General features: G+C 40.0%; 2 protein-coding genes across 2 annotated transcripts in view; one reads left to right on the forward strand and one right to left on the reverse strand.

The window, feature by feature from the left end:
- Positions 1-5,196: 5,196 nt before the first annotated feature.
- On the reverse strand, positions 5,197-24,025 carry LOC124377348. Its single transcript, XM_046836782.1, has 7 exons — positions 23,731-24,025; positions 17,785-17,905; positions 17,062-17,178; positions 12,489-12,605; positions 10,725-10,778; positions 9,633-10,497; positions 5,197-5,469 (listed from the first exon to the last, which is right to left on the reverse strand). Exons 2-7 carry the CDS (start codon positions 17,835-17,837, stop codon positions 5,197-5,199), a joined length of 1,479 nt encoding a protein of 492 aa, XP_046692738.1. The 5' UTR covers positions 17,838-17,905; positions 23,731-24,025.
- Positions 7,378-25,228, forward strand: part of LOC124377356 — a 306,775-nt gene continuing 288,924 nt past the window's right edge. Inside the window, exon 1 of the mRNA XM_046836792.1 lies at positions 7,378-7,406. The gene's annotated coding sequence lies outside the window, so the exon portion shown is untranslated. The remainder of the gene's footprint in view (positions 7,407-25,228) is intronic.

The raw sequence follows: 25,228 nt of genomic DNA on the forward strand, positions 1-25,228 counted from the left end.
GTAAAGTAGGAGACTCAGGAGTGAAGTTTCTCTCTGCTGTACTGGAGTATCCTCACTGTAAACTGGAGACACTGTGGTAAGATCATCTCTCTTTATAGTTTTAGTTTTTTACTTTTGTTTGTTAGTTTAAATTAGTCTTGATTTAATTTGTATCTTTTTATAATCATGACTTTTATTGACTTTTGTATTGTTTTAGTGTCTAATATCTAATAAATGTAGAAAAGTCTTGATATAAATGTGAATGTGACGAGGCAGAATAATGAAGAAAGAGAAGATGATCTAATATCTAACAAGCTACAAAAATCCCTCAGTGTAGAATTGAGCTGTTGTGAATTTTATTGCAGCTCAAAAGTCCAATTAAACCTGCAGCATTAAATCTGTATTTCCAGTAGATTAACACCTGAAGATACTGTCTGGAGCTGAAGAACCTACAGCTTCTTTTACTCCACATTCAGTTTTCAAACATCTCACTTTACATGTTTCTCCTTTTCTCTCTTGGTCAGTGATGTGAGTGTGATGGTCAGTGATGTGAGTGTGATGGTCAGTGATGTGAGTGTGATGGTCAGTGATGTGAGTGTGATGGTCAGTGATGAGTGTGATGGTCAGTGATGAGTGTGATGGTCAGTGATGTGAGTGTGATGGTCAGTGATGTGAGTGTGATGGTCAGTGATGAGTGTGATGGTCAGTAAGTGTGTAATGGTCAGTGATGAGTGTGTAATGGTCAGTGATGAGTGTGATGTTAGTAATGTGTGTGTGGTGGTCCGTGATGTACGTGTGGTGGTCAGTGATGGGTGTGATGGTCAGTGATGGGTGTGATGGTTAGTAATGTGTGTGTGATGGTCAGTGATGGGTGTGATGGTTAGTAATGTATGTGTGATGGTCAGTGATGTGTGATGGTTAGTGATGTGTGTGATGGTCAGTGATGTGTGATGGTCAGTGATGGGTGTGATGGTCAGTGATGCGTGTGTGATGGTCAGTGATGGGTGTGATGGTTAGTAATGTGTGTGTGATGGTCAGTGATGGGTGTGATGGTTAGTAATGTGTGTGATGGTCAGTGATGAGTGTGATGTTAGTAATGTGTGTGATGGTTAGTGATGTGTGTGATGGTCAGTGATGTTAGTGTAATGTTAAGTGATGTGAGTGTGATGGTGTAAGTAAATCTTGCCGCAATCCTGGCCAAATTTTCTTTGGTTGTGACTTCTGCTAAAACTGCCTTTTACAAAAAAAGCTTGAGGCCTCTGCACAAGATCCTCGTAAGCTCCACAACATCTTCTCTTCATCACTTAACCCCCCTGCCACACCTGCTCCATCCTCCCTGACTGCTAATAACTTTGCCTCCTTCTATGATGAAATAATTAACAAGAGAAGTGTGTGCTCGACACCATGACTGTAACCATTCATTTAGTGCATGGAGTCTACTAAACTTCTCAGCCCCTCGCTGGTAAGTGGGAAGAGGTCCTGACAATATGATCCTCGTTGTGGGTGATGTGCTGCGTACTGTCTCCACCAGGATCCTGAAATCGCTCTTTAAGATCTTTGTTTGCCTCAGCCGGGTGTCGTTCGTTCCAGCATGAAGAACAACTGCTCCGAAGTTCTCGTTCAGGATCGCGGGTACCTGTGCAGCGACATCGAGAACACGAGAACCAGGAAAACAGCGAGTGTGCACCTTATCTTTGGCTTCATTAGCGCGGACATGCCGGACGAGAGATGAAGCGGTTCTCGGTCGAGACCTCGAAGGCTGGTGGTGGTGGTGTCAGCATCCAGGGTCTACTCCCTGTCATCATCATCCGTGATCAGACCGACGATGGCAGAGTCATCAGAGAACTTCTGTAGGTAACAGGATGCTGAGCTAAACATGAAGTCTGCAGTGTAGATGGTGAAGAGAAACGGGGCTAGAACCGTTCCCTGCGGGCCATCCAGTGTTGCAGACAATCATGTCAGACTCACAGTCACGAGTCCTCACATACTGTTTTGGGCTGTGAGGTAGTCCAGTATCCAGGCAGACAGATGGTGGTCCATTCCCATTTACACCATCTTATCCCTCAGGAGCGCAGGTTGGATGGTGTTAAAAGTGCTAGAGAAGTCAAAAAACATGACTCTCACAATGCTCCCAGCCTTTTCCAGGTGTGAAAAAGCCCGATTTAGGAGGAAGATGACTGCGACTTTCACTCTAATGCCAGGTTGGTAGACAAACTGAAGTGGATCCATTAATGGATTGCACACCAGTTTCTCCAATATCTTCATTAGATGCGAGGTAAGTGCTACTGGTCGGTAGTCTTTGGTACAAGCACCATGCAGGATGTTTTCCATAGCTGTGGCACCCTCCCCAGCTTCAGGCTCAGGTCATACATGTACAGCAACATCCTGCACAGCTGGTCTGCACCTCCATCCTCCTTTATCTTCCTCCTGTAGCATGCTTTTCCTTCCCTGAACTTCTTTTTCAGTTCTCTCTGGACAGTTTTCAGCTCTTCCATGTTTCCTGATTTAAACACCCTCTTCTTCTCTTTAAGGATAGTCTTTATATCAGGTTTGATCCATGGTTTGTTGTTGGGAAAACACAGTACAGTCCTGGTGGGTACAGTATTCTCCACACACAAGTTGATGTAGTCAGTGATACAGTCTGTTAGATTGTCAATATCCTCCCCATGTGGATTGCACAATTTCTCCCACATAGTTGTTTTAAAACAGTCTTTCAGAGCCTCACTGGTCTCATCAGACCATGTCCTCACTGTGCGGGAGTTAGCTGGTTGCCTGCATACAAGGGGTTTGTACACAGGTAGGAGATGAACTAGGTTGTGATCCGATCTGCCCGGGGGGGCGGATCTTTACAAAGCAATGTTTTGTTTCTGGTTTTAAGTACACTGTGAAACAGAAATTTATTGTCAACTGATTAATTTTATTGTAGGTGAAACAAAACTCGCTGTGTACATCAGCAGGAATGCAACAGAAAGCTGAACATGAAATTGTATCCATCTTTAAAAACATGATAAAAGCCAGAATTATTGTTGATTTTAACCTCCATAACCTAATGAATACAGTGGACACTTTTGTTATTGAATGGTACTGTGATGATGGTCTGTGTTCAGTAACTAATGGGGAACTCACTTTTTCACCAGTGATCACATCACACTGCTTTTTTTTCTTGGTGTTTTTCCTTTTTTTTTTGTTTTCGTTGACTGTACCTGTGAAAGATTTATTTTAATAAAATATTTTTAAAATCTAAAATAAATCTCTCACACACATTTCTCTCACTCACTCACTCCAACACACACACACACACACACACACACACACACACACACACACATACACACATACACAAACACACTCTCACATATACACACACATACTCACACACTCTTTTCTCTCTTTTTCAATAATATTTGTAGAGGCATTGAAAAGTATACTGTTGACATAATAACTTAATTTCAACTTTTCCATCATCCCACCATTGTTTTACATTTATAAATCTCTTTTTCTTTCATTTCAATTTCTGCCAAAAAAAAAAAAACCTTGCATCACTCCATACGTCTCCATATATCACACAGTTTATGGGTTTCAGTCAAAGTGCACATGGCACGGCTGGAAGCTACATGGAGCTCAGCGTGATTCCGATCTAATACACAATTCTCAGTACAATTAACATCACCACCTAAAAACACATTCATCTGAATTACAACTCTGCAAAATTCCATTATCAGCATTATTAGGAGCAAATACATTAATAAACCCACATTACATTTTTGAAACTGTGCATGTACCAAAATCAGTCTAGCAGCAATTTCTTGCTTCACCTCAGAAGAGACAGGAGTGAAATGTGCAGCAGAAAGCACAGCTACTCCTCCTCTAGAAGAGCTGATGTGAGAGCACACCACCACCCCTTCCCCTTCTTTCCTCCAATTCATTTAATTTAAAACATCACTGTGTGTCTCCTGAATAAACATCACATAAATTGTCTTTTTCTTAATAATTCAGATAACAATGTCCTTTTATAAGCATCTCGTGCAGCATTTATATTAAGAGCCTTTTCTCATCACACTCATAAAGAAGAATGAGAGAAGGATCACACACAAGACAAATTTCAGCATGTGAAGGCAGAGAAAACTACATTGTTATAAACCCACATCCTCTGCCTGAAGTTCTGATCTTCATTTAGCAGGAATTTTCCTTCATCTATATATTTCCTGAACGGTGAACTTTTCTTTATCTTCACTTCTCATTAATATCCCAACAGAATCAACACACATTTTGCCATCAGGAAAAGAATCTGTAACCTGCACATTCTTCATCTTTATTGATCTTTGTAAAAAAGATTTGACTTTATCAAAAGAATAGTCACTACATGTCTTCCTTCTGCTCTTATTGTCCAGAGTTTCACTGTCACAATCTTCAACAGGACTTTCAACATTCTCACATTCATTAGCTTGTGTTTCAGACCAGTGTTTTAACTTTTCATTCCTCATCTTTACTTTATTCCTTTTCTCCTAACAGGAGGTTTTAAAACAGTCGTCATCACTCACATAATCTGGATTCATTTCTTCTTCACTCACCCGTTTAGCTGCTTTAACAGAATCTATTATTGTTTCCCCCTCTGTCACCTCGAGTTCTCCACCAGGCATCACTCCTTCCTGCCTCTGGTGCAATAGACCCACCTTCAGCCTGATCACATTCAGCAGAACCAGTGAGAACAGTATCTCAGCCTGATCCCATTCAGCAGAACCAGTGAGAACAGTATCTCCAGCCTGATCCCATTCAGCAGAACCAGTGAGAACAGTATCTCCAGCCTGATCACATTCAGCAGAACCAGTGAGAACAGTATCTCCAGCCTCTTCATCAGCCGCTACATGAGCGCTGTTATCCGCGGTCTGTAGACGACAGGAACTTCTAATGTGCTCCTCCTCTCCACACTTAAAACATCTCATAGTCTCAGAACTTATATACACAACATAGTCAAAGCCATCGATTCTGAATTTAAAGCCACACTTAGATCCTCTACTTCACTTTTAAGGATCATAAAGACTTGTGGTCTAAAAGAGACTACATGTGTAAGTAAAGGGGATTTACAGCCGAGCAGAACTTTCCTCATTTGTGAAACAATTTTTCCATATCTACACAATTCCGTTATCTACAATTCATCTTTTATAAACGGGGGAACATTGGACTAAATGATCTTTTTTGTCGGTTGGACTGAGGGGATTACTGGAGTAAACGTCTCCTAAATAACAACTCCATTTTCACCCTGTTTACTTTCTCAATGTTCTCTATAAAAATCACCACAGCGCTGTTCATTCCAGAGTCTGACATTATACTGTCATGTCCAACAATCTGTCCGACCGCTAAACTGCAGTCTTCAACTGAGCAATTCATCACTGGAGCAATCTTGATACCATGCAGGCGAGAAAGACGCTCATAGCTCACGCGCTCTGAAGACGCCATTGTCAACCAGCACATGCTGGAAGACTGCACTTCCTGAACATCTCACACAAAACCAAGTTCAACTCTGACGCACAGAAGCAAAAGGAGCCTGGAAAAAAGGAAAAGAAACTCAGTCTCACCAAAGAACTCTAACCCACACACTCCTCACACTCACTCAGCAGACACCCACACACTCCTCACACTCACTCAGCAGACACCCACACACTCCTCACACTCACTCAGCAGAAGCCCACACACTCCTCACACTCACTCAGCAGACACCCACACACTCCTCACACTCACTCAGCAGAAGACGAGCAGGAGAAAAAGAGAGAGTGTGTGTAAGAAAGAGAAAGAAAGAGAGAGAGTGTGTGTGTGTGTGTAAAAGAGAGAGTGACTGTGTGTGTGTGTGTGTGTGTGTGTGTGTGTGTGTGTGTGGTCAATCAACACTAATTTAAACTAACAATTAAAAAAAACAACTAAAAGTATAAACTTCCTCCTCAGAACATTGATGCTGAACCTAAAAGCTCTGCTTCAGTCTCACTATTAAAGAATGTGTGTTACTGAGGAGCAGGTCATGTGACTCTCAGAGAGATGATCTTACCTCAGTATCTCCAGTTTACAGTGAGGATTCTCCAGTACAGCAGAGAGACACTTCACTCCTGAGTCTCCTACTTTATTCCCATACAGATTCAGTTCTCTCAGGTGTGAGGGGTTTGATCTCAGAGCTGAAGCGAGAGCAGCACAGCCTTCATCTGATACTCCACAATCCCACAACCTGCAGATACACAATGACACACACTTCACTCTCTCAGTTTTTACACACTACACATCCTTTGTGTGTGTGTGTGTGTGTGTGTGTGTGTGTGTGAGAGAGAGAGAGAGTGTGTGTGTGTGTTTGTGACTGTGTGAGAAAGAGAGAGAGAGAGAGAGAGAGAGAGAGAGTGTGTGTGTGTGTGTCTGTTTAAGAGAAAGTGTGTGTATCTGTGTAAGAGTGAGTGTGTGTGTGTGTGTGTGTGTGTGTGTGTAGGTGTGTTTGTGACTGTGTGTGAGAAAGAGAGAGTGAGTGAGTGTGTGAGTGTGTGTGTGTGTGTGTGTGTGTGTATGTATGAGTGTGTGAGTGTGTGTGTAAGAGAGATGATCTTACCCCAGTATCTCCAGTTTACAGTGAGGATTCTCCAGTACAGCAGAGAGACACTTCACTCCTGAGTCTCCTACTTTATTCCTATACAGATCCAGTTCTCTCAGGTGTGAGGGGTTTGATCTCAGAGCTGAAGCGAGAGAAGCACAGCCTTCATCTGATACTCCACAATCCCACAACCTGCAGATACACAATGACACACACTTCACTCTCTCAGTTTCTACACATTACACATCCTGTGTGTTCTCCCTCGTTCCTGCAGTGTTGGTGTAAGAACCAGTCACAGACACTGATGGAAGTCTTCGTCTAGACAGTCATGTAGTGTGAGTTGCCCGACTACAAAATGGACAGATTTTATTTGTGTAAAATAAATTGCAGCAGATTTCTCCAGGACTTACAAAGTAAATCAAAAATATATAATTTATTAATGAAAATAAATGAATTTAAAGATGATTTAATAGAGATAAATATTTGTACTGCACTTTGATTCATCTCAGACTGCTGACACAAGAAAACTGCAGTAAATGACCAGTAGGTGACAGTGTAAGGTGTATTTCAGCTCATTTTCACAGCAGGGGATTAGAAGTAGAGCAGCACTAATGACCAAATGAATGTGGAGGAAAAAACAGAAGTAAATGTGGGATTTTTTACTCTTAGAAGATCTTAAACATTTGCAGTTCAATAAATAAGTTGTAAAAGAAGATGAGATGAAGGAGAGCAGCAGCACAAACACACGTCGCTCTGAGAAACAGAGAATGGAACTGGGAAGTCCAGAGCAATGCAAGCTGACACACACTTCATCATTCTGCAAACGGAGCAGAGGGAATCTCTGACAATGAAGAATAATATGGTAAGACGTCTAGAAACAGGTTGAAAAAGCAATGATGATGATTTGAAGATGATGTGTGTGTTATGGTGGACCGTCTCCCTTCTCTTGTCCAATCACAAGATAATATTAAACCTGACCAATGATTATTGCTGTGATTGAGATTCCTGTCATTATGTGTACAAGAGGTGTAAAGGTATTGCTGCTTTCTGTTCAAAGTCATGAATCAGGTTGTTTCTCTCTGTTTAACTGGAGTTTTATTCACATGGATCTAATTCTCAGTGCATTAATGATTAGTGGAAGTGAGAAGTTTCATTACTGATAGATTTGTTCTGGATGTTGTACTGCTACAGCAAATTTCACCTGAAAAACAACACTGTATACAACAATTCACTGCAGCTTTTAGTGAGTTCTTGTGTCTCTCAGAGATGATCTTACCTCAGATCTTCCACTTTACACTCAGGATTCTCCAGTAGAGCAGAGAGACGCTTCACTCCTGAATCTTCTAGTTTATTCTCAGACAGATTCAGTGTATCGACAGTCAGATGCAGTTCTCTCAGTCTGGAGGTTTCTGAGTTGAGCACTGAGCTCAGAGCTTCTCCACTTCTCCTGTAATTTCACTGCATCTGATACTGAAGGAAATAAAGATAATGAACAGAAATGCAGAAGATCAAACAAGTTCTCAAAGCTTCACTGCAGCGTCTCACTTTCAACATCACACACATCAGTTGAACACAATGATTAAATGGTGGAATAATAAGAATTGACAGTCGGAGATGTTCAGATTTGGCTTGGCGAGAGTTTCAGCTGAGGAACATCATCACACACACGTTGTATAAACATGGAGGATGAGATCCGGGAATCCAAATGGGAAAGTAAGAGAGTCTGATCTAAAAGGTTTCTAAGAGGAGAAAGGAAAAAGTCTAAAGAGTCCTGCAGAGTTCGATTCATCTGAACAGCTCAGACCTCTGATTTGTTCTCAACACTGTAACAGTAGAACAATTTCATTCAGCTTCACTTACATTGCTTTTCTGGATGCTGCAATCACAGGCATCACTCTCACAAGAATCTCATCTCTGATCTTATCTGGAGTGATGTATTTATTCAGGTCAAATTCCTCCAGATCCTGTGCTGATGTCAGTAACACAAACACCAGAGCAGACCACTGTGAAGGAGAAAGTTCACTTTGTGCTCCAGATTTCAGATACTGCTGATTTCCTCCACTAGAGAATCATCACCCAGTTCATTCAGACAGTGGAACAGATTGATGGATTTCTCTGTAGAAAGATCTTCACTGATCTTCTCCTTGATGTACTGCACTGTTTCCTCTTTGTTCTGGGAGCTACTTCCTGTCTGTGTTACTAAGGAATGTAGAAGTTTTTGATTGGACTCGAGTGAGAGACCCAGAAGAAAGCGGAGGAAAAGATCCAGATGTCCAGTCTGACTGTCTAAAGCCTGATCTACAGCACTCCTGTGAACATCTGAAAGTGTCCTACAGACCTGATTCTGTTTAAGAACATTTAATAGTATCCTACAGACCTGATTCCATTTAAGAACATGTCTCTGCTCCTTCATGAAGGTCAGGTGCACATACAGAGCTGCGAGATGTTCCTGAATGCTCAGATGAACAAAGCAGTACACTTTACTCTGGTGAAGCCCAAACTCCTCTCTGAAGATCTGCGTACACACACCTGAATACACTGCTGCTTCTGTCACATCAATGTCACACTCTCTCAGGTCTTCCTTATAGAAGATCAGGTTTTGTTTCTCCAGCTGCTGGAAAGCCAGTTTTCCCAGTTTGAGAAGCATTTGTTCATCGCTCTCCTGCTTCTGTAGGTACTTCTCTCTTATGATGTTGGTCTGAATGATGAGGAAGTGTGTGTACATTTGAGTCAGAGTCTTGGGGATCTCTCCTTTCTCTGCTTCACCCAACATTCTCTCTAGAACAGCAGCTGAAATCCAGCAGAACACTGGGATGTGGCACATGATGTAGAGGCTTCTTAATGACTTCAGGTGTGTGATGATCTTATTGGCCAGGTTCTGATCACTGATCCTCTTCCTGAAGTACTCCTCCTTCTGAGGGTCATTGAACCCTCGTACCTCTGTGACTCGATGGACACACTCAGAGGGGATTTGATCAGCTGCTGCTGGTCTGGAGGTGATCCAGATGAGAGCAGAGGGAAGCAGGTTCCCTTTGATCAGGTTTATCAGCAGCACATGCACTGGTGCTGATTCAGTTACATCACACACTCTCACTGTCTTCTGGAAATCCAGAGGAAAACGACACTCATCCAAACCATCAAAAATGAACAAAACCTTCTCCAACCTGGAAATGTCCATTTCTTTCATCTCCTTAAAAAACACATGAAGGAGCTCCACCAAACTCAGTTTCTGCTTCTTCATCATATTCAGCTCTCTGAAAGGAAGTGGAAATATGAGGTGGACGTCCTGATTTGTTTTCCCTTCAGCCCAGTCCAGAACAAACTTCTGCACAGAGACTGTTTTTCCAATTCCAGCTACTCCCTTAGTCAGAACGTTCCTGATGGGTTCTTCATCTTGTTCAGATAAGAGCTTTTGCAGATTTCTCCTGATGGATTCTTCATCTTGTTCATATAAGAGCTTTTTCAGAATGTTCCTGACGGGTTTTTCATCTTGTTCAGATAAGAGCTTTTTCAGAACGTCCCTGATGGGTTCTTCATCTTGTTCAGATAAGAGCTTTTTCAGATTTCTCCTGATGGGTTCTTCATCTTGTTCAGATAAGAGCTTTTTCAGAACGTTCCAGATGGGTTCCTCATCTTGTTCAGATAAGGGTTTTGTCAGAACTCTCCTGATTGCTTTGTCTTGTTCAGGTAGAGGTTTAAAGATGTCACTGCATTTAATTGGTGTGTCCTCAGTTGGGTTCCTCCTGGATGCTGCCTCAATCTGTTTCACCTCATGTTCTTTATTGATGTCTCCACTGTCTCCCTCTGTGATGTAGAGCTCTGTGTAGATCTCATTCAGGAGGGTTTGGTTTTCCTGCTTTAGCATCAATCCATTCAAACACTGAAACTTCTTCATCAGATTGAACTTGAACTTCTTCTGGAATTCATCTGCAGCAGTTGATTCTGGGTCGTGTCTGTGACAGGGTGAAGAAGGAAGACATGGTGAGACATGGGCTCCAATGATTAAAGTAGAAGTTCATATTTTACCTGCTAGATAGATCTTTATGATGTTCTCACTGTGGATTTACTTTATTCTACTGGAGGTTTTCTATCATCTAATCACTCTGTAGTTACTAACAGCAGAGAGCTTTAGAATAGCAGTGTGTCAGTGTCACAGTCATGGTGTTGGTTTTGATCGTACCCTGTAGCTGTGATGATGTTCTTCTCTCTTCTGTCTCCTGCCTTCTGTAGAACACTGGGAACAAAAACAACAAGTGTAAAAGATCTCAACGTTCCTCACTTTAATACTGGAGTCTAAACCTGAACACAAATTGTACTACAATAATTGTAGTGAGAGCAGGAACACTTGGAGAACACAGAGCTAAATACAACTCCAACATTGTGCACCTGGAGAATTAAATGTGCTCCTGTTTTCATTTCACACTTTTTCCTACTTTTCTATTCTTCCTACACAAACCTCCAAAAGTATTGGAACAGGAAGTCCAGTTCTTTGGATTTTTGCTTGACACTGAAGACATTTGGATTTGAGAGTGTAGTGAGGTCCTTTATGGGGCCTTTTATTTTAAAATGTACTTTTGTTTTAAAAGCATAAAGAAAAGCGTAGCCCCTTTAAGAGGTAGGCCCCAGTGAGTGCATTGCCCCTTTAAGAGGAAGTGTCCCGATTAGCGTGAGCGAATGAACAAACGCTTCGGATTCCGTACCCTTATAAAGTGTCTGAGCAGCTGTGAGTAATGGTGGCTGCTTGATTGTCTGTTTGTTTCATCGTCAGACTTCTCCTCTAATAAGGTTGCGTGTATCCTTCATGTGCAAATGTTGTGCGTTTAATAAGAGGGTGATCAGATCTGCTCTTTGGCGGCTGGACTGTGGATGTGCTGCTTGTTTGCCATTTGAGTGTGGTATTGCTGTGCAGGCCTGGTTAAACGGAGGGGAACTGCATTTGGTCACTGCTGTCCTTCTTTACCCTTTATTTTTGGGTTTTGTGATTTAATGTTTGTTTGGTTTTCTTTATTTAAGGCACCCATCACGTTGTATGGATGCCGTGTTTAGCTGACTGGTAAAAAGACTATAGGGTAGTTTTAAATAAAATAAGGTATTAATAATAAGGGTTTATATTTTAACTAATTCTGGAAGTGTTGAGGAGGTTAATAAAAATCCAACACTAAAATAAGAAATCTGTCTCTGTTCCTTTTTATTTGGTACACACCGAACCTGTTTAATTTAATTTTGGTATTTCCCATGGGTAGATCCCAGGGTGGCGTAGTCGGGTAACCAAGTACATATTGGGGTCTTTTGGGCCCCTCACGCTACAAGAGTAAAAGATGAAAATGAAACAGAAGATTAGAATTCCAGCTTTCAGTTCCTGATCTTTACATCTAGATGTGTTACATCACTTAGAACACTGCACCGAACCTTTCAGGAAATGAAAGCTGAAATTCTGATCTCTCGTCTCACATCTTCTGATGAAGATTTCCACCTACTCCCATGGTTTTGGGAAGTGGGAGTTTAGGTTGAGGAAAATGCTGATTTTCATTCTGAATCAATTCTGTTTTCTCTCTCTGTAGTTTACTGTAGAAAATTATAGAAATGTCTTTAAGACAGAATTTCATTGTTGCTAAAATCTGAAGATCTACAGAAGATTCTGATCACTAAGTCAGGGTTCCTGATCCCCAAAAATACTGCTCACACCTTTAAGTAGTAGTGTTTAGATGTTTCCTGTAGCTTTTTAGTTGTTTATATTAGTATTTATATTTTAGGATTTAAGACATTATGTGTAATTGATTGTGACTTTAATAAATATTTACACTTTTTCATCTAAAGGATTTACTGAAAGTATTGTAGAATCACTAAAGACCAAGTAACTATAATATAAATCTAAACAGCTGCTAATGACGGTGTAGTGCAGCCATTAACTGTGACTTTCACTAGGAGAATTATGGGATGTTACCTGTGTCCAGGTGAGGAGATTCCAGTGCTAAATCCCAAAGGTTTCTCCATAGACGCATCACTCTTGATGGAGACACAGCTGGGCACTGGTGACTGTGATTTCTCTCTCTGTATTTTACTGTAGAAAATTATAAAAATGACCATAAGACAGAATTTCATTGTTGCTAAAATCCGAACACAAACACAGCAAAATATCACATCAAATCTCGGTTTAAAGCTGCGTGCTTTTTTCACGTCTGTGTTTATGTAAACGTGTGCGTTTGTTTTTGTCACGTGTCGCTTGTATGTGAGTTTTATTTACATTTGTTTTGTCTCCTCCCTGTCTTGTATTTATCGTGTCCCTCACATGTCCCTTTGTTCACAGCTGTTCCTCTGTGTTGTTTCCACTTCCTGACTATTATAGAAAAGGCATGAGACATCATTTCATTGTCTCCAAAATCAGGAAAGAAGATACAGTAGAAGAGGGATTTTCCTGACTCGTGTCAGTAACGTCTTATGAAGCCTGTATGGAGACACGTCTTATATCGTGTCTTTAGTTATTGTCTCATGTCGACTCTTTACTGTTTAACTGCATGGTTCATTTTTATAAAGACACCATTTTACTTACAATCAACCAAACTTGGTATTTTCTCTCAAGTTTGAAAATAGCTGATAGAGAGATTTTAGTGCACACTTGTGGAGGTGGGAAGTGTTTGAGCGCTGGTGTGTGACTGGAGGGTGGAGGAAGAGGAATTGAGTGGTGAGGATCACATACACCTGTGTTTAGTGTCATTAATGAGTGCTGTACTGCAGTGTGCAGTTTGTGCCTTAAAGGATAAAAAGAGCAGATACAAGAGATTTGGAACAGAGACAGCTGAACGTCCACAGACATTGTGTGTGTGTGTGTGTGTGTGTGTGTGTGTGTGTGTGTGTGTGTGTGTGTGTGTGTGTCTTTCTCCACATTTATTCCGAAGAGAAAAAAAATTACCTGAATGCAGCAAAATAAAGGTGTTTTGTTGTTGAAGCCCAACACCCCCCTCTCCCCTCCCCATTTGAACCCTTCTATAAACATTTGTTTATAATTTTTCTATTATTTTTGTTTTACCTTCTGGCTTCTTATTCTTCTTTCAGCTTCTCCCATTAGGGGGGCGCCACAGCAGATCATCCGTCCCCCGTCCACTACATCTGCCTCTTTTAACCCAACTACCTGCATGTCTTCCCTCACCACATCCATAAACTTCCTCCTTGGACTTCCTCTTTTCCTCCCTCCTGGTGTCTCCATCCTCAGCATTCTCCTACTGATATACCCCATGTCCCTCCTCTGAACATGTCCAAACCATCTCAATCAAACCTCCTCACCGTGTCTCCAAAACGTCCTACATGCTCTGTCCATCCATAATCCTGTCCATCGTCGTCACTCCCAACGAACATCTCAACATCTTCATCTCTGCTACCTCCAGCTCCACCTCCTGTCTTTTACTCAATGCCACTGTCTCTAATCCATACAACATTTTAGGTCTCACCACAGTCCTATAAACTTTTCCTTTCACTCTCACAGATACTCTTCTATCACAAATCACTCCTGCTATCACTCTTCTCCACCCACTCCACCCTGCCTGCACTCTTTTCTTCACTTCTCTAACACACTCTCCATTACTTTGCATTGTTGACCCCAGGTACCTGAACTCCTCCACCTTCTCCACCTCTTCTCCCTGCAACCACACCACTCCACTGCCCTCCCTCTCATTCACACACATGTATTCTGTCTTACTCCTACTGACTTTCATTCCCTTCTCTCCAGCACGTACCTCCACCTCTCCAGGCTCTTCTCAACCTGCTCCCTACTCTCACCACAAATAACAATATCATCCGCAAACATTATAGTCCATGGAGACTCCAGTCTGACCTCGTCCGTCAACCAGTCCATCACCACTACAAACAAGAAAGGGCTCAGAGCCGATCCTTGATGCAGTCCAACCTCCACCTTGAACTAGACTGTCATTCCTACTGCACACTTCACTGCTGTCACACTGTCCTCATACATGTCCTGCACCACCCTCACATACGTCTCTGACACACCAGACTTCCTTATACAATACCACAACTCCTCTCTCCACCCTGTCGTACGCTTTCTCTAAATCCTTAAATACACAATGCAACTCCTTCTGACCTTCTCTATACTTCTCCATCAACATTCTCAAAGCAAATAATGTGTCTGTGGTGCTCTTCCTCAGCATGAAATCAAACTTTTGCTCACAGATGATCACCTCTTCTCTCGGCCTGGCTTCCACTACTCTTTCCCATAACATCATGGTGTGACTGATCAACTTAATTTCCCTGTAGTTACTGCAGGTCTGCACATCTCCCTTATTCTTAAAGATCAGTACCAGCACACTCATTCTCCATTCCTCAGGCATCCTCTCACCTTCCAAAAACCTGTTAAACAATCTGGTTAAAAACTCCACTGCATCTCTTCTAAACATCTCCATGCTTCTACCGGTATGTCATCTGGTCCAACCAACATTCCACTCTTCGTCCTCTTTATTGCTGCTCTCACTTCCTCCTTACTAATCCTATCCACTTCCTGCTTTACCAACTCCACATCATCCAACCTTCTCTCTCTCTCATTTTCCTCGTTCATCAGCTGCTCAAAATACTTCCTCCACCTTCTCAACACACTCTCCTCACTAGTCAACACATTTCCATCTCCATCCTTTATTGCTCTAACTTGCAGCACATCCTTCCCAGCTCGGTCTCTCTGTCTGGCCAATCGTTACAAATCCTTTTCTTCTTCCTTAGTGTCCAAATCTTCCTGCAGCTCCTCATATGCATTTTCCATGGCTTTCACCACATCCCTCTTAACCTGCTTCCACATCTCCTTGTACTCCTGTCTACTTTTCTCATCACTCTGTCAATACAAATTCTGTTTCTCCAACCTCTTTCTCCTTATATTTTTCTACACTTCCTCATTCCACCACCACGTCTCTTTGTCTTCCTTTCTATTTCCAAGTTACAGCAAGTACCTTTCTAGCTGCCTCCTTTCTATCCGTCTCCCTCATCACTTCTGCAGTAGTTCCCCAATCATCCAGCACCTCTTCACCACCACCAAGCTCCTGTCTGACCTCTTCCCTGAATCTCACACTACACTCTATCTCCTTCAGATTCCACCATCTTATTCTTCTTTCAGTCCTCACTCTCCTCCTCTTCTTCTTCACCTCCAAAACCATCCTTCAGACCACCATCCGATGCTGTCTAGCTACACTGTCCCCTGCCAACACCTTACAGTCTCCAATCTCCTTCAGGTTGCACCTCCTACATAGAACATAGTCCACCTGTGTGCACCTTCCTCCACTCTTATACTTCACCCTATGATCCTCCTTGTTCTTAAAATAAGTGTTCACCACTGCCATTTCCATCCTTTTAGCAAAATCTACCACCATCTGCCCTTCCACATTCCTCTCCTTTAGGCCATACCTACCATCACCTCCTCATCACCTCTGTTGCCTTCACCTACATGCCCATTAAAGTCTGCCCCAATCACCAATCTTTTATTCCGAGGTTTACCTTCCACCACTTCATCTAACTCACTCCAAAATCATCATCAATTCAACTTCCACCTTCACAATCATCACCCTATCAGAAACTCTCTTCACCTTCACTACACTCTTACTGTACTCTTCCTTCAGAATCCCCGCTACACCATTTCTCTTTCCATCCACACCATGATAGAACAGTTTAAACACCTCCAATGTTCCTGCTCTTACTCCCTTTCCACTTGTTCTACTGAACACACAACATATCTACCTTTCTCCTCTCCATCATACCCGCTATCTCTCTCCCTTTACCCGTCATAGTACCAACATTTAAAGTACCAACCCAAACCTCCAGTCTCCTACACTTCTCCTTTCCCTGCCGTCTCTGTAGACGTATTCCTCCTCTCCTTCTCCTCCTTCAGCCAACAAGCCCAATTTCCACCAGTACCCTGTTGGCAAACGATACCTGTGGCGGTCGTTGGTAACCCTGGCCTCGACTGATCCTGTATGAAATTCTATTTCGTTATCCGCTATTTGATTTGGCACATGTTTTAAGCTGGATGTCCTTCATAACACAACCCTCCCCATTTACCGAGCTTGGGCACTAAGAGTGACCTGACTTGTGCAACCCTAATGGCTGGGTTCTTCTTCTGGCTTCTAATGATTAATATTATTATTATTCCTTTTCTTCTTCTTCACACTAAGGTATCTAAGGATAGCCAAAGAGAATCTACAGAGTAAGATCTACAGAAGATTCTGATCACTAAGTCAGGGTTCCTGATCCCCCAAAATACTGCTTACACCTTTAAGTAGTAGTGTTTAGATGTTTCCTGTAGCTTTTTTGTTGTTTATATTAGTATTTTTATTTTAGGATTTAAGACATTACGTGTAATTGATTGTGACTTTAATAAATATTTACACTTTTTCATCTAAAGGATTTACTGAAAGTATTGTAGAATCATTAAAGACCAAGTAACTATAATATAAATCTAAACAGCTGCTAATGACGGTGTAGTGCAGCCATTAACTGTGACTTTAACTAGGAGAATTATGGGATGTTACCTGTGTCCAGGTGAGGAGATTCCAGTGCTAAATCTCAAAGGTTTATTCATAGACGCATCACTCTTCATGGAGACACAGCTGGGCACTGGTGACTGTGATTTCTCTCTCTGTAGTTTACTGTAGAAAATTATAAAAAATGGCCATGAGACAGAATTTAATTGTTGCTAAAATCAGGATACAAAATACAGTGCATTGAAAAAGTCCCTATGCAGTGGTGGTGTAGAGCAGGAAGTGGAGCACGGGTTTAAAACTGGTGATAAAAACACAGATTTAGTTTGGATAAGATTATAATTGATAGTATGTAGTTGATGTAGAAAACAGTTCCAGCCCACTGTAACTGCTCCTGCTGGATTGGAGTTAAACAGCACTTATTGATTTGGTTCCCTGTAATTGAGGTGATGTTATAAAGGTTTTCTGTGATTGTGCTGAAAAGGAGCTGAACTGAGGTCAGTAATGAGAATCTCCAGTGCTGCTTAAACACTCATTTATAACACATATTATAAGGATTATCAATGTTGTTTGTGTCTTATAGCTTTAATTAGCCAATGAGTTTATGGTTCTTGGTTTTGAGAGTTTCATAAATTGTGCACAATGACGTGAATTTAATTGTGTAATAAATGTATTTAGGGTGATGCTTGTATATGAAATGAAGCTCTCAGAAATGTCTCCAGATTTGCAGATATGAACAGTTCATTAGTAAAATACTAGAACATGGCAGGTTACCAGTCTTTTGAGGGTGTGGTCACATGATCTGTGCCCTGATCAGGGATCTCCATTTTTCAATGCTCATGTACATGCAGAGTCCTGAAGACATCGATCTCTTCTGCTGGAATCAATCACATTCCTAGAAAACACAAAAACAACATGCAGTTAAATCTGGGGGAAAATCTTTCTAAAACCAGCTGATCCTCATGATGTCTTACTGATTCTCACATAAAAGTCACTTAAGACTGAGTAAAGTCTTCTGTATTTCTTTATTTTCTCACACACAGTCCAGGGTTAGGGTAAGGGAATTACTGAGAATTACTGAGTTTTTTATTTTCTGGTGCAAGTCCCGAGGTGTTATTCACCCCTGCTGAGATTTTCACAGTTCTTCAGCTTGATTCTCCTCCTGCTTTTGTTGTGCAAACCACCCAACACCTGTGAGGCCTGGCACATTTGCAATTGTTTACTGAGACTGAGAGAGCCTAGTGAGTTCAGGAGACCCACTAGAGCTTAAATTTAGAGCTTGAACTAGCAGAGTTGTCTTCAGCTTTACTGATCAATTCTGCATATCCTTTTAAAGGACCCTAAGTTGTCGGAATTCCTCCAGAACTGACCATTCAGCAGAGTCACTCAGCACTGACCATTCAGCAGTGGTCACTCAGCAGTGGCCTTTCAGCATGCATTCTGCATCACGCAACCTACCGAACAGCAGCTAAGATAGCAAGAATCACCACATATACGATCAGTTCTATACCCAGTAAAGTTGAGTGTTCTGAATCCTGTACTGTGTTTTGACACGCTGGGGCGAGCACAATTCTTTGATCAGCGCACACCAGATCCTAACATTGATAACATGAAAATCCGAACATTTTGTCCAGCAGGCCACTGATACCTCCTCAGAAGAATCCTAAAAGAAGACGGAACAAGAACCCAACATGCCTCCACGGAAGATGCACCGTGGTACTGGGAAGCCCTGTCTGAGCCAGACGGCAAAAGACGGCACTGTGTGGGTGGAGGAGGACATTGGAATGCCCAGTGCAGTAGCAAATGACTCGTGCTTCACTGCACAAGCTGGACCCACAGAGTCTGCTAAGGTTTGTCATTGCCATAGTACATATGATATTTATATAAACCCATTTAGAGTGAGGTTCATGTAAATTTACCACTCTCCATTTGTTGAACTTCCGACAGCGTAAAATTACAAGCGTGCTCCAAAGCTTCCTTTGCCTGTTAGACGTGGGAATGCTGCAGACCATCAGGGAGTGCACGGTCCATCAAGCCTGCAGAACAGAGCCGGACTGGAATTAAGAAATTCATGAACTGATGGCATTCATTTCAATTTTGTTTGTAAGAGCAATCATGTGTCCCATTGGTGCCACTGTGGATTGCTGGTCAGAAAGCTTTCTGGTGCCAGTAGTCAAAGAGACAATGCCCCAAGATAGATTCATTTCAGTTATGCAACACCTTCGATTTGATGACAAGGACACACGGGCAGAACGGGTGAAAACATACAAATTTGCTGCGATCTCCGACATCTGGACACGCTTCAACAAGAACTGTGCTGAGAGTTTCACTCCAGGAGAACACATGACCATAGATGAACAGCTGTTCCCTACCAAGGTTTGTTGTCCATTCACGCAGTATAATTGCAACCAAGCCAGACAAATTTGGGATCAAGTTCTGGATGGCCAAGGATTTGGAGACCAAATATGTCTGCAATGCATCTCCTTACTTGGGAAAGGACCCCAGTCATCAGAAGGAAAAGAGGCTGGCAGAGAACGTGGTCATGAATCTGATGGAGCCATTTTTGGATGATGGGAGAAATGTCACGACGGACAATTTCTTTTCTTCACTGTCGCACAGACTGCTGCAGCGCAAAACAACGCTACTGGGCACAGTGAATAAAGTCCCTGGAGCTGAAGGCCTGTAAAAATCTCAGCATGGGTGCTACTAGCTGTGAGGTCCAGGGAATTTACACAAATTTGCACAGGTTTAGTAAAACTAGCATGTCCATAGACATATAAGACACAGACGCCTCATTGGCCGCTTTGGTCCGTTGCTGAGATATGTCAATGCTGCTGCAATCTTGGTCCAGGCGAGAGTTCCCTGTAAACAAATACAACTACACAACATATATAACAACATAACAATAATAGAGTGATAAAAACAATGACTGTACAAACAATCAGTGATAATAGATTATTGAAAGATATTATATAGCCTTTATTTTTTATTATACTCATTTATTTTTGTACAATTATTTACTTTTCTTCTTTTGTCTGTATTCTATTGTAATTGATAGTACATACTATTAGCATTTTATTAAAAATTACATTATAATGCATTATTATTATTAATACTATTACTATTGTTATTAATAAACAATTAGCAATGATCAATAAATGTAGTTATTTATATATTTATACTACTGTACATTTTTTTATTCCATCTTACTTAATACTGGAATACAAATAGATTTAATGCATTGTTATTGTACCATAATCACATCCATGTATTTCCATAAAGAATCCAGCAGATTTTTCACAATTTCTATTTTAATGTTTTTCTATCTTATAAATAAAATGTGGGTTTAGTGTTTTGTGTGGCCAATTCATAATCTTGTCATAATCACATCCTTTTCCCTGATTTTATCACATGTTCTTTCCACCCCTACATTTCTATGTATTGCAGATACTGTAGGTATCTTCCTTTTGTTTCTGTGTCCCAAATGTTCTGCATCTTTTATCTCTGCTGTACTCATACACACCCTAATGTTCACTGCGGTTAAGCAGCCGCATCTTGAAAATACACGGTTAAGCAGCCACACTTTGTTTAGTGTTGCGCGTCTAATCGTGCACTTACGGTATGGATGGTGGGAGCGGTCAAAATACATGTAAAGACGATTGAGAAATGATTGATGATTGAGTTTCCGTTATAAAAAAAAAAACGTTCAAACATTCATTAAACATTTTATTTTATAGGTTTGTTAAATCTTTAAAATAAATCATTTTCTTATTTCGACTCATTTTACTGTGAAGTTTTAGATCAAACTAAATGCAAAAATCACTCCAAGCATCACTGCATTTTCAACCATGTTTCATATTTAAACACTCATAACAGTTTTCTTTATAGGTTTGCTCAATCTTTCATAGTATTCTTATTTACAGTGTCCCTGTCTATTACTCTGTAAAATTTAAGTCATTTTACTGTGGAGTTTTTGAGAAAAGTAAAGGCAAAATCACTAAAAAACCCCAGTGCATTTTCAATCATCTTCCATTATCGAACACTCAAAAAACAATTTTCTTTAAAGGTTTGCTCAATTTTTTTAATTATTCATATTTAGAGTCTCCCTGTCTATTATAGTCTTACATTTCAAGTGATTTTACTCCAGAGGTTTTGAAAAAAGTGAAGGCAAATTCACTCCAAACCTCAGTGCATTTTCAATCATGTTCCACATTCACACTAAAGACAGAAACAGACAGAGAATAAGACAATCTAAATAAGAATATTTAATTTGAAAAATTGAGCAAACCTATAAAGAAAATAGTTTTTTGAGTGTTTGATAATGGAAGATGATTGAAAATGCAGTGATGCTTGGAGTGATTTTGCCTTTATTTTTCTCCAAAACTCCACAGTAAAATGAGTTGGAATTTAAAGGAATAATAGACAGGGACACTGTAAATAAGAATAATGTGAAGAATTGAGCAAACCTATAAAGAAAAATGTGTTATGAGTGTTTGAATATGTGACATGATTAAAAATGCAGTGATGCTTTGAGTGATTTGCCTGCCCACTCTCCAGGACTTGTACCATACAAGAACCAGAAACCAGGCAGGAAAAATCATTAATGACCCTTCACACCCTGGACACAACATCTTTCAGCTCCTCCCTTCTGGCAGGCACTACAGAACTTTGCTCACTAAAACTGCCAGACACAGGAACAGTTTTTTCCCCCAATCAATCAGCCTCACTAACAACTGACCATAATTATATTCCCTGCTTCACATCTATGAGTACTGCACAGAACTCCATCTCATCACATTATCTGTATATGTTGCACACACTATTGCTTCTATATACTGTACAAAGTTCTATAGTAAACTCTCATCATACCTGGCACACAATACTGTCATTTGCACTACCATGCAATCCCACACTTTATGTACATTACTGGTCTGTATCCCTATTTATTACCCACACTGTCTATACTGTCTCATATTGTCTGTATGGTCTTGTATAGTCTGTTTTTGTCTTGTTGTGTCTGTTTTGTCTTGTATAGGTTTTTATTTATGTCTGTACTTTTGAGAGTAACAAACAGCTGGAACCAAATTCCTTGTGTGTGTCAACACACTTGGCCAATAAACCTGATTCTGATTTTGCCTTTATTTTTCTCCAAAACTCCACAGTAAAATGAGTTAAAATTTAAAGGAGTAATAGACAGGGACACCCCTAATAAGAATGATTTAAAAGATTGAGCAAACCTATAAAGAAAAATGTTTTATAAGTGTTTGAATATGGACAGTGATCGAAAATGCAATTTAGCTTGGAGTGATTTTGCTTTTACTTTTCTTAAAAACTGCACAGTAAAATGAGTTTAAATTTAATAGAGTATTAGACATGAACATGGTAAATAAGAATAATTTGAAAGACTGAGCAAACCTATAAAGAATTATATTTTATGAGTGTTTAAATATGGAATATGATTGAAAATGCACCTAAGTTTTGAGTGAATTTGCCTCTACAGTAAAATGACTTGAAAATTAATTGTGTAATACAAAGCGATACTCTAAATAAGAATAATTTGAAAGATTGAGCAAACCTATAAAGAAAATTTTATTATGAGTGTTTGAATATGGAAAGTGATTGAAAATGCAGTGATGTTTGGAGTGAATTTGCCTTCACTTTTCTCAAAAACTCCACAGTAAAATGGTTTGAAACTTAACAGAGTAATATACAGGGACACTATAAATAAAAATAATATGAAAGATTGAGCAAACCTATAAAGAAAATTGTTTTATGAGTATTTGATTATGGAACATGATTGAAAGTGCACTGGTTGTTTTTTTGTGATTTTGCCTTCACTTTTCTCCAAAAATCCACAGTAAAATGACTTGAAAATGAACATTGTCATAGACAGAGACACTGTAAATAAGAATAATTTAAAAGATTGAGCAAACCTATAAAGAATTATGTTTTAGGAGTGTTTGAATGTGAAACATGGTTGAAAATGCACTGATGCTTTGAGTGATTTTGCCTTTAGTTTTCTTAAAAACTCCACAGTAAAATTAGTCGAAATTTAAAGGAAACATAGACAGTGAGAGTCTAAATGAGAATTATTTGAAAGATTGAACAAACCTATAAAGGAAAATGTTTTATGAGTGTTTGAATATGAAACATAAACATAATGAGCCGAGTCTTTTTTATAACGGAAACGCCGTTCTGAAGCGTCTTTACATGTTTTTTGACCGCTCCCACCACCCCGACCACGCGCAACACTAAACAAGATGCGTCTGGCTTAACCGCAGATCTGGTTCCTTTAGTGCCTCTTTTACCAACTTCTCCACTACCTCATTCCCCAATATTCCCACATGATCAATGATAAAGGATCCAGTGGATCCCGCATTCCGCACTGAATTCAGAAAGCTCATGTGTTCATGAACATGTATCTGCTCCACACTTCCTGTATCTCCTCCGCTTAGAAAGCCATGATCTGCTCCTGTTTACGGGAAATCATCCTGAGCATGACAACAACTCCAGGATCAGCTTGGAACAACCAAACAATTCCGGTGTTCTCATGTCAGATCCTCCTCAATAAACTCAGAACATCATCAAACCCAACTGAGGAATTTGGGCAGAAACTGTTGTCCTCCATTTCCGTTTCCCTGTGGTCTTTCCACAAACTCCATTACATAGAAAACACAAACGCATTATTCTGATAGAAAGTCGTTTCTAGGAAAAACTCACCCACTTTTCTTCAGCACTGCTTGTTGTTGGACATGAATCTCACTGCATCTGGCTGCTGTTCAACATCTTTGTGTTTTTCTAACCGCTCCTTAATAATGGAGTCGAGGATGAGAAACACTTTCACTTTGGGAAAACTGAATCGACTCTTTGAACCGACTCTTTGTCGAGTTCATCGCACTCCAAGTTCCGTTCACTTGAATGAGCAAGAATTTGACCTGTTGGTGAATCAGACTGCAGTCCGTCGTCTGTTCTGTAACTGCGGTTAAGCAGCCGCGTCTTGAAAATGCACGGTTAAGCAGCCGCACTTTGTTTAGTGTTGCGCGTCTACTCGTGCACTTACGGTATGTGTGCTGGGAGGGTCATAATACATGTAAAGACGCTTTAGAACCGCGTTTCCGTTATAAAAAGACAAAAAACAAAAAGACACATTTTTTTTAACAAATCTAAGTGCATTTTTAATCATGTTTTACATTCAGTTTTACAAAATATTTTACAAAGAACGCCGTGAATAAATTTGCGTTGCGTTAAAAGATTTGATTTCGCCCTTTTTGTATTCATGTTTAATCAAATTGGGCAAATAATAAAATAAACAATTAATGAAATCATTGTTTCTATTCTATATTCTATTTTTTTTTTTTATAATAGCTATCCTATTTATACTTATTGAGAATAATATATACTAGATAAATTACTACATCAATTTTGTTCCTTATTTAAATATCAGTACAAGATTGAATTCTATAAAACGTGTTAAAAAATATTTTTTGTCTTTTTGTTCTATTAATTGTTTTGTTTTTTTAGGTGAAAGCAATGAAAAGTATGTGATGATTTTGGTTTATCCTGAAGAGAGAGCGAGAGAGAGAGAGAGAGAGAGAGAGAGAGAGAGAGAGAGAGAGAGAGAGAGAGAGTGTGTGTGTGTGTGTGTGTGCTGTACACACACTCTCATTCACGTGGTACCGTGGTACATTTATACACGTCGTGAATAAATGTGTTGCATTGAAGTTACATTCATCTAAAAAATATTTAACAATATATAAAATGTTTAGGCTATTTTTATACATCAAATAATAAACATAAATAATCAAAGTTAAATATAAAATATTTCTAGAAAAGTGACCTAAAATGTTACAAATGAAGGGGTTAAAATTGTCTTGAATATATGTGACAGAAAGTCATGTTTGTAAATGTCACATGGACTCTGTTGGTGATGATATGTGTAAGAATCACTTTGAGATCTTGTAAAGTTTTATGTTTGTAGGTTTAAAATAGAACTATTGTATATATTAAATGTAGAACTGTGATAAAGTTGTAATAAAGAAATTGTCCCAAAGGAAGATGAAATCTGGTGATGTCATATTTGAAATAAAAACTTTATTGGTATGTGAAATATGCAACTAAACCTTGTAGACATGCTAATAAATAATTTAGTAATTAAAATGTGTGCTTGTGTGTGTAGTTTAAATGTTGTATTGTATCTAAATGTGAAAATCAGTATACA

The sequence above is a fragment of the Silurus meridionalis genome, chromosome 23, assembly GCF_014805685.1.
Source record: "Silurus meridionalis isolate SWU-2019-XX chromosome 23, ASM1480568v1, whole genome shotgun sequence".
In the NCBI taxonomy this organism is placed as follows: Eukaryota; Metazoa; Chordata; class Actinopteri; order Siluriformes; family Siluridae; genus Silurus; species Silurus meridionalis.